This window comes from Chenopodium album, chromosome 12 (assembly GCF_948465745.1).
Source record: "Chenopodium album chromosome 12, dcCheAlbu1.1, whole genome shotgun sequence".
Taxonomy (NCBI): domain Eukaryota; kingdom Viridiplantae; phylum Streptophyta; class Magnoliopsida; order Caryophyllales; family Amaranthaceae; genus Chenopodium; species Chenopodium album.
In genome coordinates, this window is record NC_137845.1 from 6,150,738 (window position 1) to 6,167,625 (window position 16,888).

The 16,888-nt window shown below is 36.2% G+C and overlaps 1 protein-coding gene across 1 annotated transcript; it reads right to left on the reverse strand.

Moving 5' to 3' along the window:
• Positions 1–8,686: 8,686 nt before the first annotated feature.
• On the reverse strand, positions 8,687–16,746 carry LOC145571786 (uncharacterized). The gene is made up of 8 exons (XM_081630818.1): positions 16,680–16,746; positions 15,986–16,302; positions 13,320–13,517; positions 11,961–12,233; positions 11,167–11,269; positions 10,912–11,030; positions 10,609–10,767; positions 8,687–10,011 (listed from the first exon to the last, which is right to left on the reverse strand). Exons 1-8 carry the CDS (start codon positions 16,684–16,686, stop codon positions 9,202–9,204), a joined length of 1,986 nt encoding a protein of 661 aa, XP_081486944.1. The 5' UTR covers positions 16,687–16,746; the 3' UTR covers positions 8,687–9,201.
• Between the last annotated feature and the right edge of the window lie 142 nt (positions 16,747–16,888).

Here is a 16,888-nt window from a genome sequence, read left to right on the forward strand (position 1 = left end):
GCCGCTAAATCCAGAAAAGCCGATGTTAGCCTGAGTGGTCACCTAGGTAACAGTAATGACCTTCTCGGCTTCAGAACGAGGCGGCTGCAAGGACGACAGGTCAACACCACCAACATCATCCTCGTCCAAATTCACAACATTGAGCTCGGCAGCGGAATCTTTTGGCTGATTTGTTTGTTGGTCAAAAGCGGGAGTTGTCTTTCGTTTCTTAGACTGATCACGGTTGCTGGTTGAAGTGGTCCTTCTGGACTTACCGGCACTGCCACCCCTCCTAAGGGGAAGAATAGTTGATCCCGCCGGCTTCGATTGGGAAACAACAGTCATGTCCCTCCTATCTCTTCGCCTACCCCTTTGAGCTCTGGTAGCAAACTTGGGAAGGTTGTCGAGCTTTTTCTGGGGGTTGAGAGGACACTGATGCTTGACGCTGCCGTCAGGATAAAGTCCGAGTCGGGCGTTGTCTAGCTTATCGACACCTGTTTAAAGTCATGACGGATGAACGATTAAACCAGCGACAAGCATAACAGAAATATCAGGTAAAACAAAAAGTCCTGATAAAAATGACACGTCAAGGAAAATTTTTGGAAAAATACCCAAGGTTAATCACGACCCGAGGAATAAATAAAGGGAAAGAATTACAGCATAATTACAAGACACGAAATATGTGTACATATAAATAATAACAGTAAAAACAACAATGATGACTTTACATCATACCCATTGCATCAGTATGGCAGAGACCGACATGAGACAGGGGAGCGTTGCCCAGGATATAATTATAGTTGGGCAGCCACTCCCTTGGAATGGCCTTAACTTGTCTACCTTCATTAACATAAATACACTCAAAAAACCGAAAGGCTTTTCGTTCAAGCTTGCCTAAACTCCTATCCCTAAGTGTGTCAAACCAGGTATGAGGAGGATAGAAGGTCCTTCGCAAAGCAAAGTTATCAGGAACCTTCACAAAGTAAAATTGATTCTGCCATTTCTTACAACTGGTCAACTTTGGCCACAATGTAATTTTACCGGCAGCAGTGAGAAGAGACCACCAACCAGGTGATTGACTGTCTTTCTTAAGACGGTGAATCTTACGCACAAGATTCAAAGTTAACGGAAAATTCATATATATCATCGACATACTAAAGACACAATATTACGAACGGCCGGAGGTGTTAACTGGGAAATGCAAATATTCCAGGCCCTAAACATTTTTTCGATAAAGGGATGAAGCGGAAAGCGGAGTCCGAACTCCAGGTGTTTAGCATACACGGCAATATGCCCAGCTGGGTAGTCAAACACAGTACTACCAGAAGGCGGTAAAGTAAGAACATAGTCATCAGGAAGCCCGAAAAATCTCTTCCCAACACCACAATAATCCTTCTCGGTAACAGTTACCAACCATTTGTCATCAATCACGACGGTCTTTACCTTTAAGGTGTCGGCCACCACTAGAGGACGTCGGTGTTGCTCATCATCATCTTCTGAATTATAACCCTCATCTAATGCTTCCTCGGCAATGATTTATTCGCCGATGTTAATGTCATCATTTATATCTGAGTCAGTCTCCTCGTTATCGGATCCAGACTGCCGTCCACTGCCGCCAGCTTCTTCTTCCTCCCCCTGATCTTCACTCTCTCCACCTTCCTCATCTGAGATCTCATCCCTACCTGACGCTGCGCTGCGTTCAGTAGATTCCATGTCGTCTTCGTTAAAACCAGACACTTCGGCTTCAGGGCCAACAAGGGGCTCTTTGCCAGGACGCCTATCAGCGCTCTCGGCTTGATTAGGATCAACGCTAGGGCGTTTAGTTCTCGGCATTTTCTGGACGCCGATTTTACCAAGATTAGACCCGTACTCGTCGAGGAAGATATACGATTCAACGTCCTCAATAACACTGATAGATTCAAGTTCAACAAGATCAATGTCTTCTAATATACCAATGTTAACAAGCTGAGAAGGCTTTTCAGCTTCCTTTTCTGACGATGAGGACAAGTGCACAAACGGGTCAGCCTCACAGGCCTCACCCGCAATAGAATTTTTTATAGATTCACGCATAACCAACTCAACAAATACAGAAACATCAAAACCCACTACATACAAGTCACAAACATCGAGCAATTAAATTAAAAAGAGAAATTCAAAGTTTTTTACCTCTACACGAAGCGAACAACTTCGACGAATCGCAAAAATAGGACGGAGCAACTAAGTCTTGAAAGTAGCTGAAATATGTCGACCAAAGTATGAACCCAAAGTACCTTCGCACTGGCAATCACTCGGAGTAGCAACAGAACTCTATTTTTGGGAATGTTTAGGGAATTTTTTGAGAAATTTTTTCGCAAAAGTGAGATGAAATGAAGAAACTGTTCGTATTCTTTATTTATACCCCCAATGAACAGTAGTTTGATTTGACATTTGGTGCATGAAATCCAACGGTGGGGATAAAAGCACCTCTTCATCAAAAAACGCTAGACGTCTGACACGTGCCCCTATACTTTTTGCTTCTTTTCAATTTTTCCCGCCCATAACAATGTCCAAATAAAAACATGCTAAAGACAAAGTAAACTATCGGTACTTTGCTCACTTTGGGGGCAAATCGGAGATTTTTTTATCTCCAGCACTTATTTTGGGGGCAAATCGGAGATTTTTTATCTCCAGCACTTATTTTCATATTGAGCAAAGCACTATCGGTACTTTGCTCACTTTGGGGGCAAATCGGAGATTTTTTATTCTATACATTTTATTTTTTGCCAACTTATACACGCGATCAATGCCGTAAAGTGCGAACGTTGACTTTTTGACAACGTCCCCACTTGGGGGGCTAGTTGTATGGGTTAATACCGACAACCTAGCTATTTGGCCGATAAACGCCTTAATGTTACTAATTACCCAACAATTAGCAAACCAGCTTAGCATCCACAATAGCCGGTTTCTCGGCCACGTGGAGAGCAGCTTAAAACCACGCAGGCACCTGCCACCTATTAGGTCGGTGCGCCACCTATAAGGATGTGTGGCACCTGCTTGGTTATCCCCCTATATATACCCAGCCACATTTTCATATTTAAGGTACAATCTCTCTCTCTCTACACTTTTTCTCTCTCTTCAAACCTTCCTCCTCAGATTACTAACTTTAGCATCGGAGCGGTTATTCCTGGATAACCCCCGGGCTAGATTATCTGTGCTGACTGTGCAGGCACCAAATTGGACGGTAAACCTTTACCAACCCCAAGACATCTCGGTATCGGAACTCACCCGGAACAAAAGGAAATAGAGCAAATAGTAAAATATGACTCTAAAAGAAAATTGGAGCAAATAAATACTCCTTCCGTGTTTTAATAAGTGTTATAATTTGACTTTTTTCACCATTCACAAAATGGTTTTGTCTTGATTAATTTACTAATATATTAAAAAAAAAACAAATGCTATTTATAATACATTGTTGGCCTGGATTCATTATAATATACTACGTATACTTTCATAATATCACTTTTCTTATGATTTTACTAACATTTAATTAGATAAATTAATGATCAAAGTTGTATCTCAGCATGCATGTTTGATTAAATTGTAACAGTTATTAAAACAAGGTAGGAGTACGAAGGGGTATATACAAACTACAAAGTAGGATATTTCTATTCCATAAGTGTTAAAAACATAAAACGGCTAATATGTTTAACAACAGACACCTTACGACTTGCGACCAAATCAAAGGTCAAAAAATATGTACTAGCTAGGAGAGTAGGAGGGTGTAGTAGAAATCTAGCTACATGTAATTAATTCACAACTAGCTAGCTAGCTAGAGACAAATTAACTTAGTACGTAAGTGTCATGTGTTATATGACACCAATAGCCAATGTACTTATCACAGCTCATGCATGCACGTTGAAGAGGATGATGTTTCAATTAAAGCTAACCATTAATAGAAAAATGGTTACTTCCATTTATGTAGTCATGTAGATTGTTGAACACTTGAACATGCATGCATGTATTTATTTGCCAGTTGATGAAAATAAAGTTAAGCTTTCAAAGACTTCTTTCTTGACTCTTCTGTTCTTTCTTAATGATCAATTAACTGCTTCCCTTTTCAAAAGAATCACTTGTAAAGCTCTCTAACCTCTAGTGCATGTACTCATGTTCCCTCTTGGTGTTAGAAATTTGTTGTCATAATTAGAGCGGAATACTAACCCAACACGCCAACACGATCTGAGACTGACACAAATTAAATTCATTATTATTATGAAGTATTAGAAAATCTCATATAACCTAACGTGATTTTGTATGAATATAGACATGTTTTGGTATGCACAATCCAAAATGACATAAACATGACTTGTTTATCCGATAGTACCAGCTACATATGAAATTAGAGAGAGCTCGAACTAGAAAAGTATTATATTCACCATCAAGTATATATCTCTAGTACTCCTTGTGCTTTGATGTAAATAGTTTTTTTTTTTTTTCCATCTGATTATTGAGTATTCATTAATTTGTACCATCTCTTTCATTTGTGTTTTCTTGTGATCGTTGCTGTATTGTTGTTATGTTTGCAACGTTGTGGAGTAGGGATTACCTAAATCTAATCAATATCCAACGGCGCTGGCTTGTACTCATTCAAATTCTTAGCTTGTTGCATTGGTATTTACTTGCGAAGACATCTAAACTAATTACTCTAATGAATTAAATGATAATTACTACGGAATACGTTCCATCTTTATATTGATTTATTATCAATTTCTCTTTTTAGGGGCGCACTTTAATTTGATAATAATCAATCTTTTGAAACGGGTGGACTAGGAAATCCCGGCCACTGCCTATGTTATCAGCACAAAAATATGGAGCGATAATTCATAGGGAACTTTTTCTTCTAAGGACCTGTTCTCTTCAGCTTAATTTTAGTTCAATTGAGTTCAGTTCAAGTTTTTAATTTTCGTTCTCTCATAAACAAATTTAGTTCAGCTCAATTCAATAAATCAGAACAACCCCTAACAATATAAGTTGTTGATCTAGCCCATGTCCTATATAAATTTGCACGGGACTTTAACTTCATTTTCAACCAAAATATTACTCATACCATAGGAAGTGAAACGCTCTCATAATTGCTAACCAAGGGATATATATCCATATAACTTCCTAATTACTACAAAGTATGTACCAAACAACAACATAGTGTAATCAAATTAAACTTAAAAATTGTAAGAACTTATTATAGTAAAATTTTGTCCAATCTATTTGCATACATATATAGTAAATTGTTGTCCAATTTATTTCATTCTAGTGCATAAATATATATATGTATTTTAAATTATTTTCATTTTTAGCTGAAAAATTCTTCAATGCAATGATAAGACTAGCCCTTCTCTTCTTCCATTAATTATCATTTGTCATCAATCATGAATTAGGAGCAGGCCAAGAGAAGTCCATCAGAAGAAATTAGGAAAACTAGAAAAGGACCAGTATTCTGTTATGAACCACTAGGTACATTATATACAATAATACAAAATAAAAATTTGATTTCATTTAATTTTTTATTTTTGAATAATTCAATATATTTTTATAATTTCAAAATAAATTAACATTGCCTCTTTAAATTTTTATCACATAAAATTTTCATTTTGGTTTGATAGAGAAAAAACAATCCTACTTCAGCTACTTGCCGGATCGAAGAATAGAAATATAATAATAATGCACATTTAGGCCCTGTTCACTTCACCTTAAAAAATAATATTAAGTAAAAATAATTTCACTTCAGTAAAAATAAGTTCAGTTCAGTAAAATTAATTTCAGTTCAGTAAAAATAATATCAGTTCAGTAATAATAAATTCAGTTCAGTAAAATTCAGTTATCTTATAGAAGAATTATAATAGAAAATCAGTAAAAATAATTTAAGTTCAGCAAAAATAATTTCAGTTCAGTAAAATTAATTTAAGTTCAGTAAAAATAATTTAAGGTTCAGCAAATATAATTTTGTTTCAGTAAAAATAATTTCATTTCAACAAAAATAAGGTAAAGTGAACGGGGCCTTCACTTGATTGCAATAATGCAAATTCATAAATTATATGCTCTGAATATTCCAGCATCCCTTCTCAATGACCAAATAATAGATTTGAACACACTAAACTAAATTTAATATCATCCATTCATCTAATCCTCACTTGCATGTTGCATGAACTTTAATTGCTAATATTTTAGGATATTACGGAGTGTTATAAATCATACCGTTACGGAGTACAATACAAGTAATACAAATTAAAGTTAATGATCGAAATGAAATTATGTTTATCTTTAGGATGTATTTGTCCTGTCCTATGACTCCCTCCAATAATTAGCATTCCTAGTCAAGTCTGTCAGTCGTCTAGAATAAGCATTTCATTGATTTTCTTCTAAAAATTATTCAGTAAATTATATATTTTTTTTTTTATACACATAAGGAGTATCATATGCATTTAATATAGATTAGAATAGGATCGGATAAAGATTAAGATTTGATTTGATAACTCATTTGGTGAAAGATCGAGTTCTTTATTAGTTAATAATAATGGATGGATGTTTCTACTCATTATTTCTGATTATTGCATGTTACCATACATCTTGCATGTACTCACAAAAAGGGCTTTTGTTTTGTAGGATAAGAAAACATGAATAACGACACCACTATTGCTCTTTCTAGGAAGTACATGCCATATCATCTTTTCAACGCCTTTATTGACTTATTGAAAAATATATATATCCATATCTTTTATATTTGGACAAAATTTGAGCTTCCAAATCTAAATGCTACAGTACTTGACTAATCTAAATACATTATACAACTATACAAGTAATACGAATTGAAGAATTGAAGTACCTACTTGGCTTATGTTGTTTTAAAGATGGCATTGGGCAGGGATGGCTCAGGGCCCAGCATGTCCAAGCACGAAAGAAGCATGACACCGCAGATTTTTATGTGCACCATGATGCACCTAGAAATAAATGCACCAAGCCTATAGTTTTGAACATTCAGTAAAAAAATTTGAACAATTGCAAAATTTGAACATTTAGTAAAAAAATCCGAACATCACAAATTTTGAACATTTAGTAAAAAATCTGAACAATCACAATGAATCACGCCTATACTTTTTGAACATTTAGTAAAAAATTCTGCACAATCGAAAATTTTGAACATTTAGTAAGAAAAAATTTGAGCATCGAAATTTTGAACATTTAGTAAAAATATATGAACAATCGCAATGCACCCACCTATACTTTTGAACATTTAATAAAAAAAAAATCTAAACAATCACAAATTTTGAACATTTTAGTATAAAAAACTGAAGAATCGCAAATTTTGAACATGTATATATTAACTTATTAAGTACTTCGTATAACACTATAAAATAAACATAAATTTTTTGAAAGAAGTTTGTCTGATTCATAATAATTCAATTGTTTTGTAATATCAACTGAACATTTACTACACATAAAATGAACATTTCTTTATAAAATATGAACATATAAAATTGCAAATTTATGTTCAGTGTTTGTGACGTGTTCATATTTTTATATTAAATGTTCATTTTTCATAAAGTGTTCAAATTTTTTTTACTAAATGTTCAAAAGTATAGTCGTGGTGCACCTAGTTTAGATGCACCATGGTGCACATAATAACTATTGGCATGGCACGGTAGGCTTGGCACAAGGCACGTCCCAACATAGCCCAAAGCCATCTTTATGTTGTTTGAGCTTATTTTATCTAAACTTAATTTGTTTAAGCTAATCTTATCCAAACCCTATCATAAGTAAAATTGACATACAATGCACAACACAAAGTTTCATATGTGGCTGGCCACATCGTGCGGCCAGCCACAATATTAAAAAAAAAAAAAAAAAATCATTTTCTTCTCTTCTCTCCCTCCTCTTTCTCTCTCCTCTTTTCTTCTTCTAAGTTAGGGTTACTTTTTTCTCTTTCTTCTCTCTCTCTCCTCTTTCTTTCTCCTCTTTTCTTTTTCTCCAAAATTTGAATTTTTTGATGAAAAGATAATCGTTAAATCGTTGATGAGAAGTTGAGTTCGAGTTTTCAAGGTCGGAGCTCCTCGTTATTGTCGCCGGAAAACAATTTAAAGGTTTTTAAGGCCAAATTCGGCCATAAAAACTCTAGATCTAGAGTTTTCATGGTCAAATTTGGCCTTTTTAGCCATATTTGAAGTGAAATTCGAAGCCATTGTTAATTTCAAAGGTATTTGTTCGATTTAATTTTTTTTTTTACGATTTGGTTGTGGGCTCGGTTGGATCTATGTTTGTTTGTGGGTTCGGTGTATGGTGGTGGTGGCATGGCGTATTGGGGGTGGGGCTAGTGGCGTATTGGGGGTGGTGATGGGTCAAGGGTTACTAAGTCGGGGGTTACTTAAGGGGTTACTAGATGAGTAGGTCGGGTTTTACTTAAGGGGTTATTAGATGGGTTACTTGAAGGGTTACTTAAACGAAGTTACTTAAGTGGAGTTAGTGGAGGGGTTACTTAAGTGAGGTTACTTAAGGGGTTACTGACGTGGCACCTTGCCGCACCGCACAAAAAATGTGCTGAATGCTCAAAGGTTGCATTGTTTGAGGAATTATTCCCTGCTGTTTCACACTTTCAGTTGGGTGATGGACAACGGTCGAGATTAAGAATTTCGTTGCTATTTTCGGCTTTAAAAAACTCAAACTAAATTTTGATAACAGGAGCCGTTTTCATTTAACTTATACAGTGTTATAACAAACATCATAATATTTAGTATATCCCTTTTTCAGCATCAATTCCGATTCATAGGAAACGTATTTTCTTTCATTAAACTAAACTTGTACATTCAGTCACAATAACCAAAACTTCAGATTGAAGAGAAAAATTAAACAGCCAACTGAGCCAAGCATGAACGAAATACTGATATCACATTGCACTGAAGCACGCTTTGCTAAATGACTATCGTCAGATTCAACTCACTCTTGTTATTGTATGTGGTTAGAAGTCATGAGTCTCATGACTCTAACAAAAAGCTGAAGGTTGCGTAGTCTCTCTTTTCTGCTGCGGTGCATCATTCTCTTGTCCAAACATGCAGCACTTGATGCATCCCATAGCACCATTAATCAGTGTTTCAACTACCTTGGATATTTAGTTGTTAGTACCATTATTTACAATGTGGTTGCCTGATTCTGCATACGTAGTTGCCCAGGAAAAATGCAGAAGACATTTATTGCCTCTCATAAAACTACTCCAGTTCCTTCGTTACAATGGCTACCTTCAGAAGAGTCATTCTCAAATTCCTTGATGAGTTTTTCTATCTGCCTTCGGTATAAAGGCATTAAGTGATCACTAATCATGCTATGTGAAAGCCTCAATTTACTATACAACGCCCTTGGAGTGAGGAATATCCCAACTTTACCCTCCATGGACTGCCTACTTCCACTATCACTTGATGTAACACTGCCTTCATCCTCAGCCACTTCTTGAAGACTGATTAAGTGCATAATTTTTCCTGGTGGGAAAAATCTATGTATTTCTTTAGCTTCAGGGGCTGAGCATTCAGGTTCAGTAGCTCCAACCTCTTCCATTGCAGCTTGTTCTTCTTCTCTAATTTCCTTCTCCACATCAACATCCCCTTCAGCTCGATCATAAAGCTCATGCTCAAGTTGCTGCCACAACTCAACTTCGGTCATGAGATCTTCATTTCTTGGGCTCTCCACAAGGTCCTCACCATCTGCAACATCAACATTAAATTCACTCTGCACATGTCTTGCCTCAGAATAAGAGCATCCAGTTTCTGAATTCCACTGTAATCCCTCAGATGAAGATAAAGGAAGATCCGCAGTCTCAGAGGTGGATTCACGTGAACATCCAATGAGAGGTTCGGAAGTTTCAGTGATTATAGGAGCAAAATCCTCGGATTGCTCTTGCCCGTCTGACGGCACTGTGTTGGCACGTCTCCGAGGTCCAATGCATGACCATGAAGAAAGCACTGCAGGGCGTCTCAATGCTGCATGAGCCATGCTCTGGGCTCTTTTCATGACAGCCTGTATAATATTACAAAAAGCATTCAAGCATCAGTACAAAATATGGGTCCCTCGGAGCAAATGGAGGATCCACATTAAAAAGTGAATCCAAAAATTAGTTCCATAGAATTAAAGAATATGAGAACAATAAGCTAAATACGAGTACAAAAATAAAAAACATAAAAAAAATAAATAAAAAATAAAGCAAGGTTTCTCAACACAATACATATAAACACAGGCAGCACTCTATGCCAAATCAAAAGGCCCAATTTTTCCATTTGATTTAGATCTAGGATATATTCATTTTGTAATTTTTAAACCCTTGATCTGAAATTAAAAATAAAATAATATCACTACAATACTTAATGGAGGTGCATAGAGAGAAAGGGAGCACTGATATAGGTCAGGATGTTAGGTCTTTCAAGAGCTTTAGATATATATATATATAACACCCCCCCCCCCCCCCCCAAAAAAAAAAAAAAAAAAAAACACACACACACACACACATAAAAGAGCATCAGAACACTTCATCAGGCACTCTGCAATTCTGTCAGAGAGAATAAAAAGAAATGAACGGGGCATAAAAGAAAAATAAAATCCACATGTAAGGGAGACTACCTGAGTACCACTAGAAACAGGTCGAAGAACAGCGCCAGCACCAGCAACTTTTGCTCTAGCGCTAGCACCCAATGCTGAAGCAGAACGGTACACAGTGCTGAGAATCCTGGTCTGCTCAATTTGATTCCTCAAATCGTTCAGCCATGCTGAGGCTGTCACCTGAATAAAAATTTATGTACAGACGTTACAGATTAACATAATGTCACTTGTCCCTAAAGGCCTAAGTCCTGAAGATAGTTCTTGGTTGAACCAAGTACTTAATATAAAACCCAAAAAAAAATTTAAAAGATTTAGAAAAAAGACCTCCGCTCGCAAATCATCTACTGATGCTGCTGAGAAGGTTGGGACTAAATCAGCCCCATTTATGATGGAAGTAATTACATCAACGCCTGATTCTGCCAATTCCCATGTCATGCAAGCCGCTGCTTTCACATAACAAGTTAGTACAAGAAAGGTTTGCAACAAAATAACGACATACATAATTAGCATGCCTTAATTCACAAAATAATTATCCAATAAACTACAGAGCTCTAGAAAATAAATTTTATGACGACAAACCTGGAGCAAATGTGACACATGACGTGGAAGATAGTTCCTTCTGCTCACGTAATATGAAAGTTAAAAGAGCTGCAGTGCCCCCACCAAGAGAGTGCCCAACAATCTGCAAGCCAAGTGTCAGCACATTCAGATAAGCATAATAACCCTAGAACATGAAACAAGTAAACCCAACGATTTGCTGGGCATGAACACAGATAATAAAATTAGGATACTACCATGTAACTAGCAAAATTCCAAGATCAATAAATTCAGAAACATAGAAATAATCTTTAGTTGAGTATTGATGATTCAGCAATCTATAAGCATTCTGCAGATTAGCTGACAGGCAGCAAATGCAGAACACAGCATGTCATACAGGGCATGTCAAGCAGTAAAGAAGCATGAGTAAAACAATTATTTGTCAACCCGTTTCACCGTGTGCAAAACAAATAGGGGAACCAATATTTTGTCCACCTGATAATTAGGAATTCACAATAATGAAGCCAAAAACCGCAGTGGCGTAGTGTTCTTTTTAAGCAAGGTAAAGGAAATTACAAGATCCTCCACTCCATACATAAACTTCACGCTGAAAAATATAATTGATCTCATGCCAAGGGATCTGAGTCCTCTATTGTAAATAAAATGGTGAGAACCACAATTGCCTATCAGTCGAATGCATGAAGGTGTATTTAACAAAACCAGTAAAGTGAACAAGACAAATAAATTTTCATTTTAAGACGCAATGCACCAAACATAATCTCACGATGGCACAAAACATTCCCAGAGATGGATAATTAATTTAAACAAGTCTTCACCTTCAATTTATAATCAGGATGCTCGTCAAGAGCTTTAATAATACATGGTGTTGCTATCTTAGCGATCCATCGAGCAGCTGCAACCATTCCACAGTGCGCATATCCTAAAACCAAATCACTTACACCTCCTTCCTGGACAACAGTGTGATGAAATGGTACAACCGCTCCAGTGACAGCAGTCAGAGTATCCTTGATACTGTGAGTTCCACGAATCAGTAACAGTAAACACTTATCTTTGTGATCTATAAGAACTGTAAATGCGGGCTTCAAAATCTGCAAAGCACAACAAACAGGTTAGTTTCATTCAGTGCTCCCTCCAGAGTCCAGACCAGAACCGCAAACATTATCATCAAATTGGAATTCCGATCTTACAAACATCAGCCATGAACTATTAATAGCTCCCTTCCTCACTTTACTCCCTTTCCTCTGTACCTCACCCAGAGATAATAAGGATTCGAAAAGCCAAACAATATTCATAATCCTTATGAAGAAGCTTTGTCTAATATCACAAGCTACTGGAGGGCTGGCATAATCCCATACTCCTCCCTAGCCCCTTCCCCCCACCCCAATTATACAATTTATTAAATGCCAATGTTGCTTAAAAATAGAACTTTTCTATACAGAAGCATGTAAATTTCTTTGCAATGGTTAGTGAGCATATAGTTGGATGATTTTAAGCAGCTTTCCAAGGTTTGACAGTCTTGACACTTAACTAATTTACTACAATTCAATTTTCTCATTTTCCTTTGTTATAGTTATTTGCCTATTTTAACATATCCAAAATTTTAATTTTTCAACTTAAATTTCAAACATTAAATCTCTACCGGCACATCAATTCTCTTTAGTCATTTCACAAATCCAAGTTCATACAAATCCTATATATTTGACAGTTAAACACTAACACCTTGAAAAAAATGCAATGCTCAATAAGTGAGATCTTTTGTCATAACTCAATAAAAAGAAAGTTTTGGTTGTTATGAGCAAGTGACTGTAGTAGAAGGTTAAAAATTTCTCCATGGAAAACTATAACATTCTTTTTGATAGCTCCCTCTGGCCCGCATATTAATTAAAATACTAGCTTTTCAAAGCCACAATTTGTAAAAGCTGAAGTTCCTATGATAAAAGATGTAGGAAGTGATTTTTTTTTTTTTTTTATTGACGGAAGAGATATTTTTAAATACTATGTTCATCATATAACTAATGTATCCTAACCACAGCCCCTAAGATTGGAATCCTAACTTCACCCCTGCAAAGCACATGAAACAGAAAAAAACAAGGGGAAAAAACCCCACAAAATGCAAAAAGATGCACCAGAATAATCCTTGATTTACAAGATTAAGGAAATGCACCATCATTTACCCCAGCTTTAGGTTCCTGAAGAAGAACATCTTCTAAAGTATAGCCTGTCTCCTCCAAAAACAGTGGGAAAGGCTTCTTTGAAAAATGCCAGCAAAGAGTCAACAACTTCAGGAGATATTTAAGTTCCACAGCTATTTCTGGCCCCTTTAACTGTACACTGTCGTTTCCTCCAAATACATCTTGGACACATAAGTTTCCCTGGAAAGAAGTTTTACGTTAGATAATTAGCCAAGCAAGACCCAAAGCCATGTACATTTAGGCACCTAAGTAATAAACAGTAGCACTAGTACAGCTGATAGGCAGCTGGAACTATGAATAAATTAGCACTCCAAATTTAGTCAATTTCTAAGCAACAAATTTAGATTTTTAAAAAAAAAAAATTAAAAAAAAAACAAACAAAAAGGTCCTGGATAAAAGAGATCAAAGAGACAACATGACCAAACAACCTAAGAAGAGTAAGAAGATTAAGGACTTGAAATGGAACAGTTATGACTCCCCACTCACAAAGAAGCATAAAAAGAGATGAAGAAACACATAAAAATATCTAATTCAAATAATGAATAAAAAGTAGCCCAGAGCAACATAGACTTCCAAAATTATATGAAACACTAAAGTCATGAATCCTTATGCCACTGTACACCAGATTATTGGCTTGATCACAACTTACAAAACCCTTAAGACAGTCCTAGGAGAAAAATATTGAATAAGTGTAATAGAACATGAGTATAATTGTTTGTTATCAGCAAATAAATAGCAATTGGATACTTATCATTTTAGATAGAAAAATTTCGTATCACTAATCCCAAGATTCCCAACAATGGGTGTATTTATTTCCAAAAATCACAATTACGGTTTCTTCTAGTAAATCCAAGCTATTGGATGTATCTTCCCAAAATAAACTGGTTTCAATCGATCTTTCATATGTGACTGACAATTATTAAATTTTTTCCACTAAACAATCAGCCCCTGTCTCCTGTCTCCCCCTTCCCATGCACCACAACAAACTCCTCTGTCCTCCCCCACCAAAACTCCAACACACACCTAGGAGCCTACTCTTCTCCCTTTGTCATCTGAAATTAAGGCTTTCTCCCTCTGACAAAAACCCTAATTGTCGTTTCCAATCTCATCTCTCTCTCACTCCTTACTTATCGGTATGGTGTACTCACCTTCTCTCGGTTTTCTCTCTCTCATTTTATAAGAATGTGTTAATAGTGACTATTTTGGAGCTTTTTTTTTTTTTTTAAGTAGTGGTGCTTAGAAGAAGACTGCCTAGAAAAAGGCAGCTGTAGCAGTGAATGATGGAGTTGGCAATACCAACCCATTTTACATGGATGTACGGTCTTTGCCTAACAGGCTTAGAAAACTTAGTGAGGGAAATAATTGATAGGCAATGGTGTTGGCTCACAAGTGATGAAAGAGTTGGTAGTGGATGGGGTGTGTGATGGTGGTTGGGCTGGCTGGGTTGATCAAGAAAGGGAGTGGTGGTTGGCTGGGAAAGAGGTGAGAGTCAAGACAAGGCATATCTGGGGATTGGATTAGCTAAGGCAGGGAAGGAAGACAATCAGAGGAGAAAGGAGGTAAAAGAGTGAAATAAATAAATAAAATAATAACTAAATAACAGGAATCAGGTAACATAGATCCGTTTTGAGAAGGTACCATCTAAAGTTAGGATTATTCCATAACCAACAGTTAAGAATAATCTAGAAAGATCATCCATAGTTGGATTATTATTCTGGAATTTTCCTTTCAGAAATGCAAAATAAAAGCTCCAAATGTTATATAGTCAATCTTTGGCTCCCTATCCCCTAAGAACATACTTTCCTAAGATCATCGCCTTCGGAGCTGTTTTAAGCTCACAATAGTGCATCAGGTACGTCACAATAAAATGACATCAATGTTGACATGTAAACCTCAAGTGTACAGGACAAGTAAGCTAACTAATCAAGTAATCATCCATGTTCTGGTAACTAACTCGGCCATACATAGGCAGTTTTGTTCTTAATTTGCATATTCCTTAACATACTTCCCCATCAAATCAATGAGCAATCTAAATGCTATGTTACTCGGACTCTTTCATTTACCTCATGTGTGTGTCATGTCGGACACCGACACTTGGACACTTCATTTTTAACTAAAAACACAACTTTTTCAAGAAAATGGACAAGTCCGATGCTTGGACACCCGTGCCTAATTTGACACTTCATCCGAGTCCAAGTAACATAGTCTAAATGTAAGCTACAATTAGCAGGACAATAATTTATATGACATAAACAACAGCTAATCATGACCAGCAAAAGGCTGCAATATACAATGATAAGGGTTGCTAAGGGGCGATGACAAACTTCCACAACACCCCCCCCCCCAATTTAAAACCTAATCAACTCGACAAACTAAATGTATAAACAAGATATGTCAATCATAAGCAACCCCTACGCTCCCTTAATGAGCTCAACCATTGGCACCAAAAAGTTTCCAACTTTCAAAAGAGGCAACAGGTTCGAATCCTTAAAAAACACCCCATGAAATAACATTGGTACTATATATTAGCTAGAACAAAACTTATTGACTTCAATGGTTATGAGACACAAACAAAGTTCAAACACTGGACAGTAGCATACTAATACAACACAATCAAAGTGAACAAAGATAAACAAATGAAGGCATACCTGCCTCTTCAAAAGAAAGCTAATGCCAAAGGCCAAATCCCCAATAGGCCACTTCCCCAAAGTCTCAGAATATGTAAACCGGAGCGTCTCCGATAAGGTTGAAATCGTCTCCAACCACGTCGCAGGCGCTCGAATTAATCTAGTAGAAACCCTCTCAATCCCTAAAGGACCATTATTTCCGGTGATAACCGCAACATTTTCCTCTTCATCAATCTCAACCGTACCCGATTGCAACTTCTTGTTTAAGGTATAATACAATAGTGCAGCTGCACCAGCAGCTGATGCCATTGTTACTGTTGCCATTAGCTTTGAATAATCTCTACAAATTAAATTCCACAAAAAATCAATAAACTTACTTAAATTCAATCACTTAATATAAATATCACAAATTGCACCCAAATTCAAATTCCTAATAATAACAGCAATTTCTATCAAATTAATTCAACACAAACCGAATTCAACTTAAGACAATAACAGTGTTAAGCATAAGAGCTTCACCTGAACATAATACGAAATAATTCAACAAATACGAGATAATTAAATCGCAAAAAACCCTAAAAAAATCCAAAATTGAATCTTTCTATTATAAATCAAATAATCACGATGAAACTAAAATTAAAAACTGAATAAGGAGAGAGAAATTGATAAGAAAGAGCAAATTAAAGCAACGAAAAAGAAGGAATGAGAAGGAAACCTGGCATAAAAATTCCGGAAATTTTGGAAAATTGAAAAAAAGAATATGCGATCTCTTGCTTTTCTCTCTCCTAAAAACTGAAAAAAAAAAAAAGGGGTTAAGGTTTTTGGATCGAAGCAAAGAAGTTTAAGTATTGGAGGAAATTAAGAGGTTTAACGTTACTTGTTTTTTTTTTTTTTTTTTTTGTGTGTGAATTTTATTTTATGTTT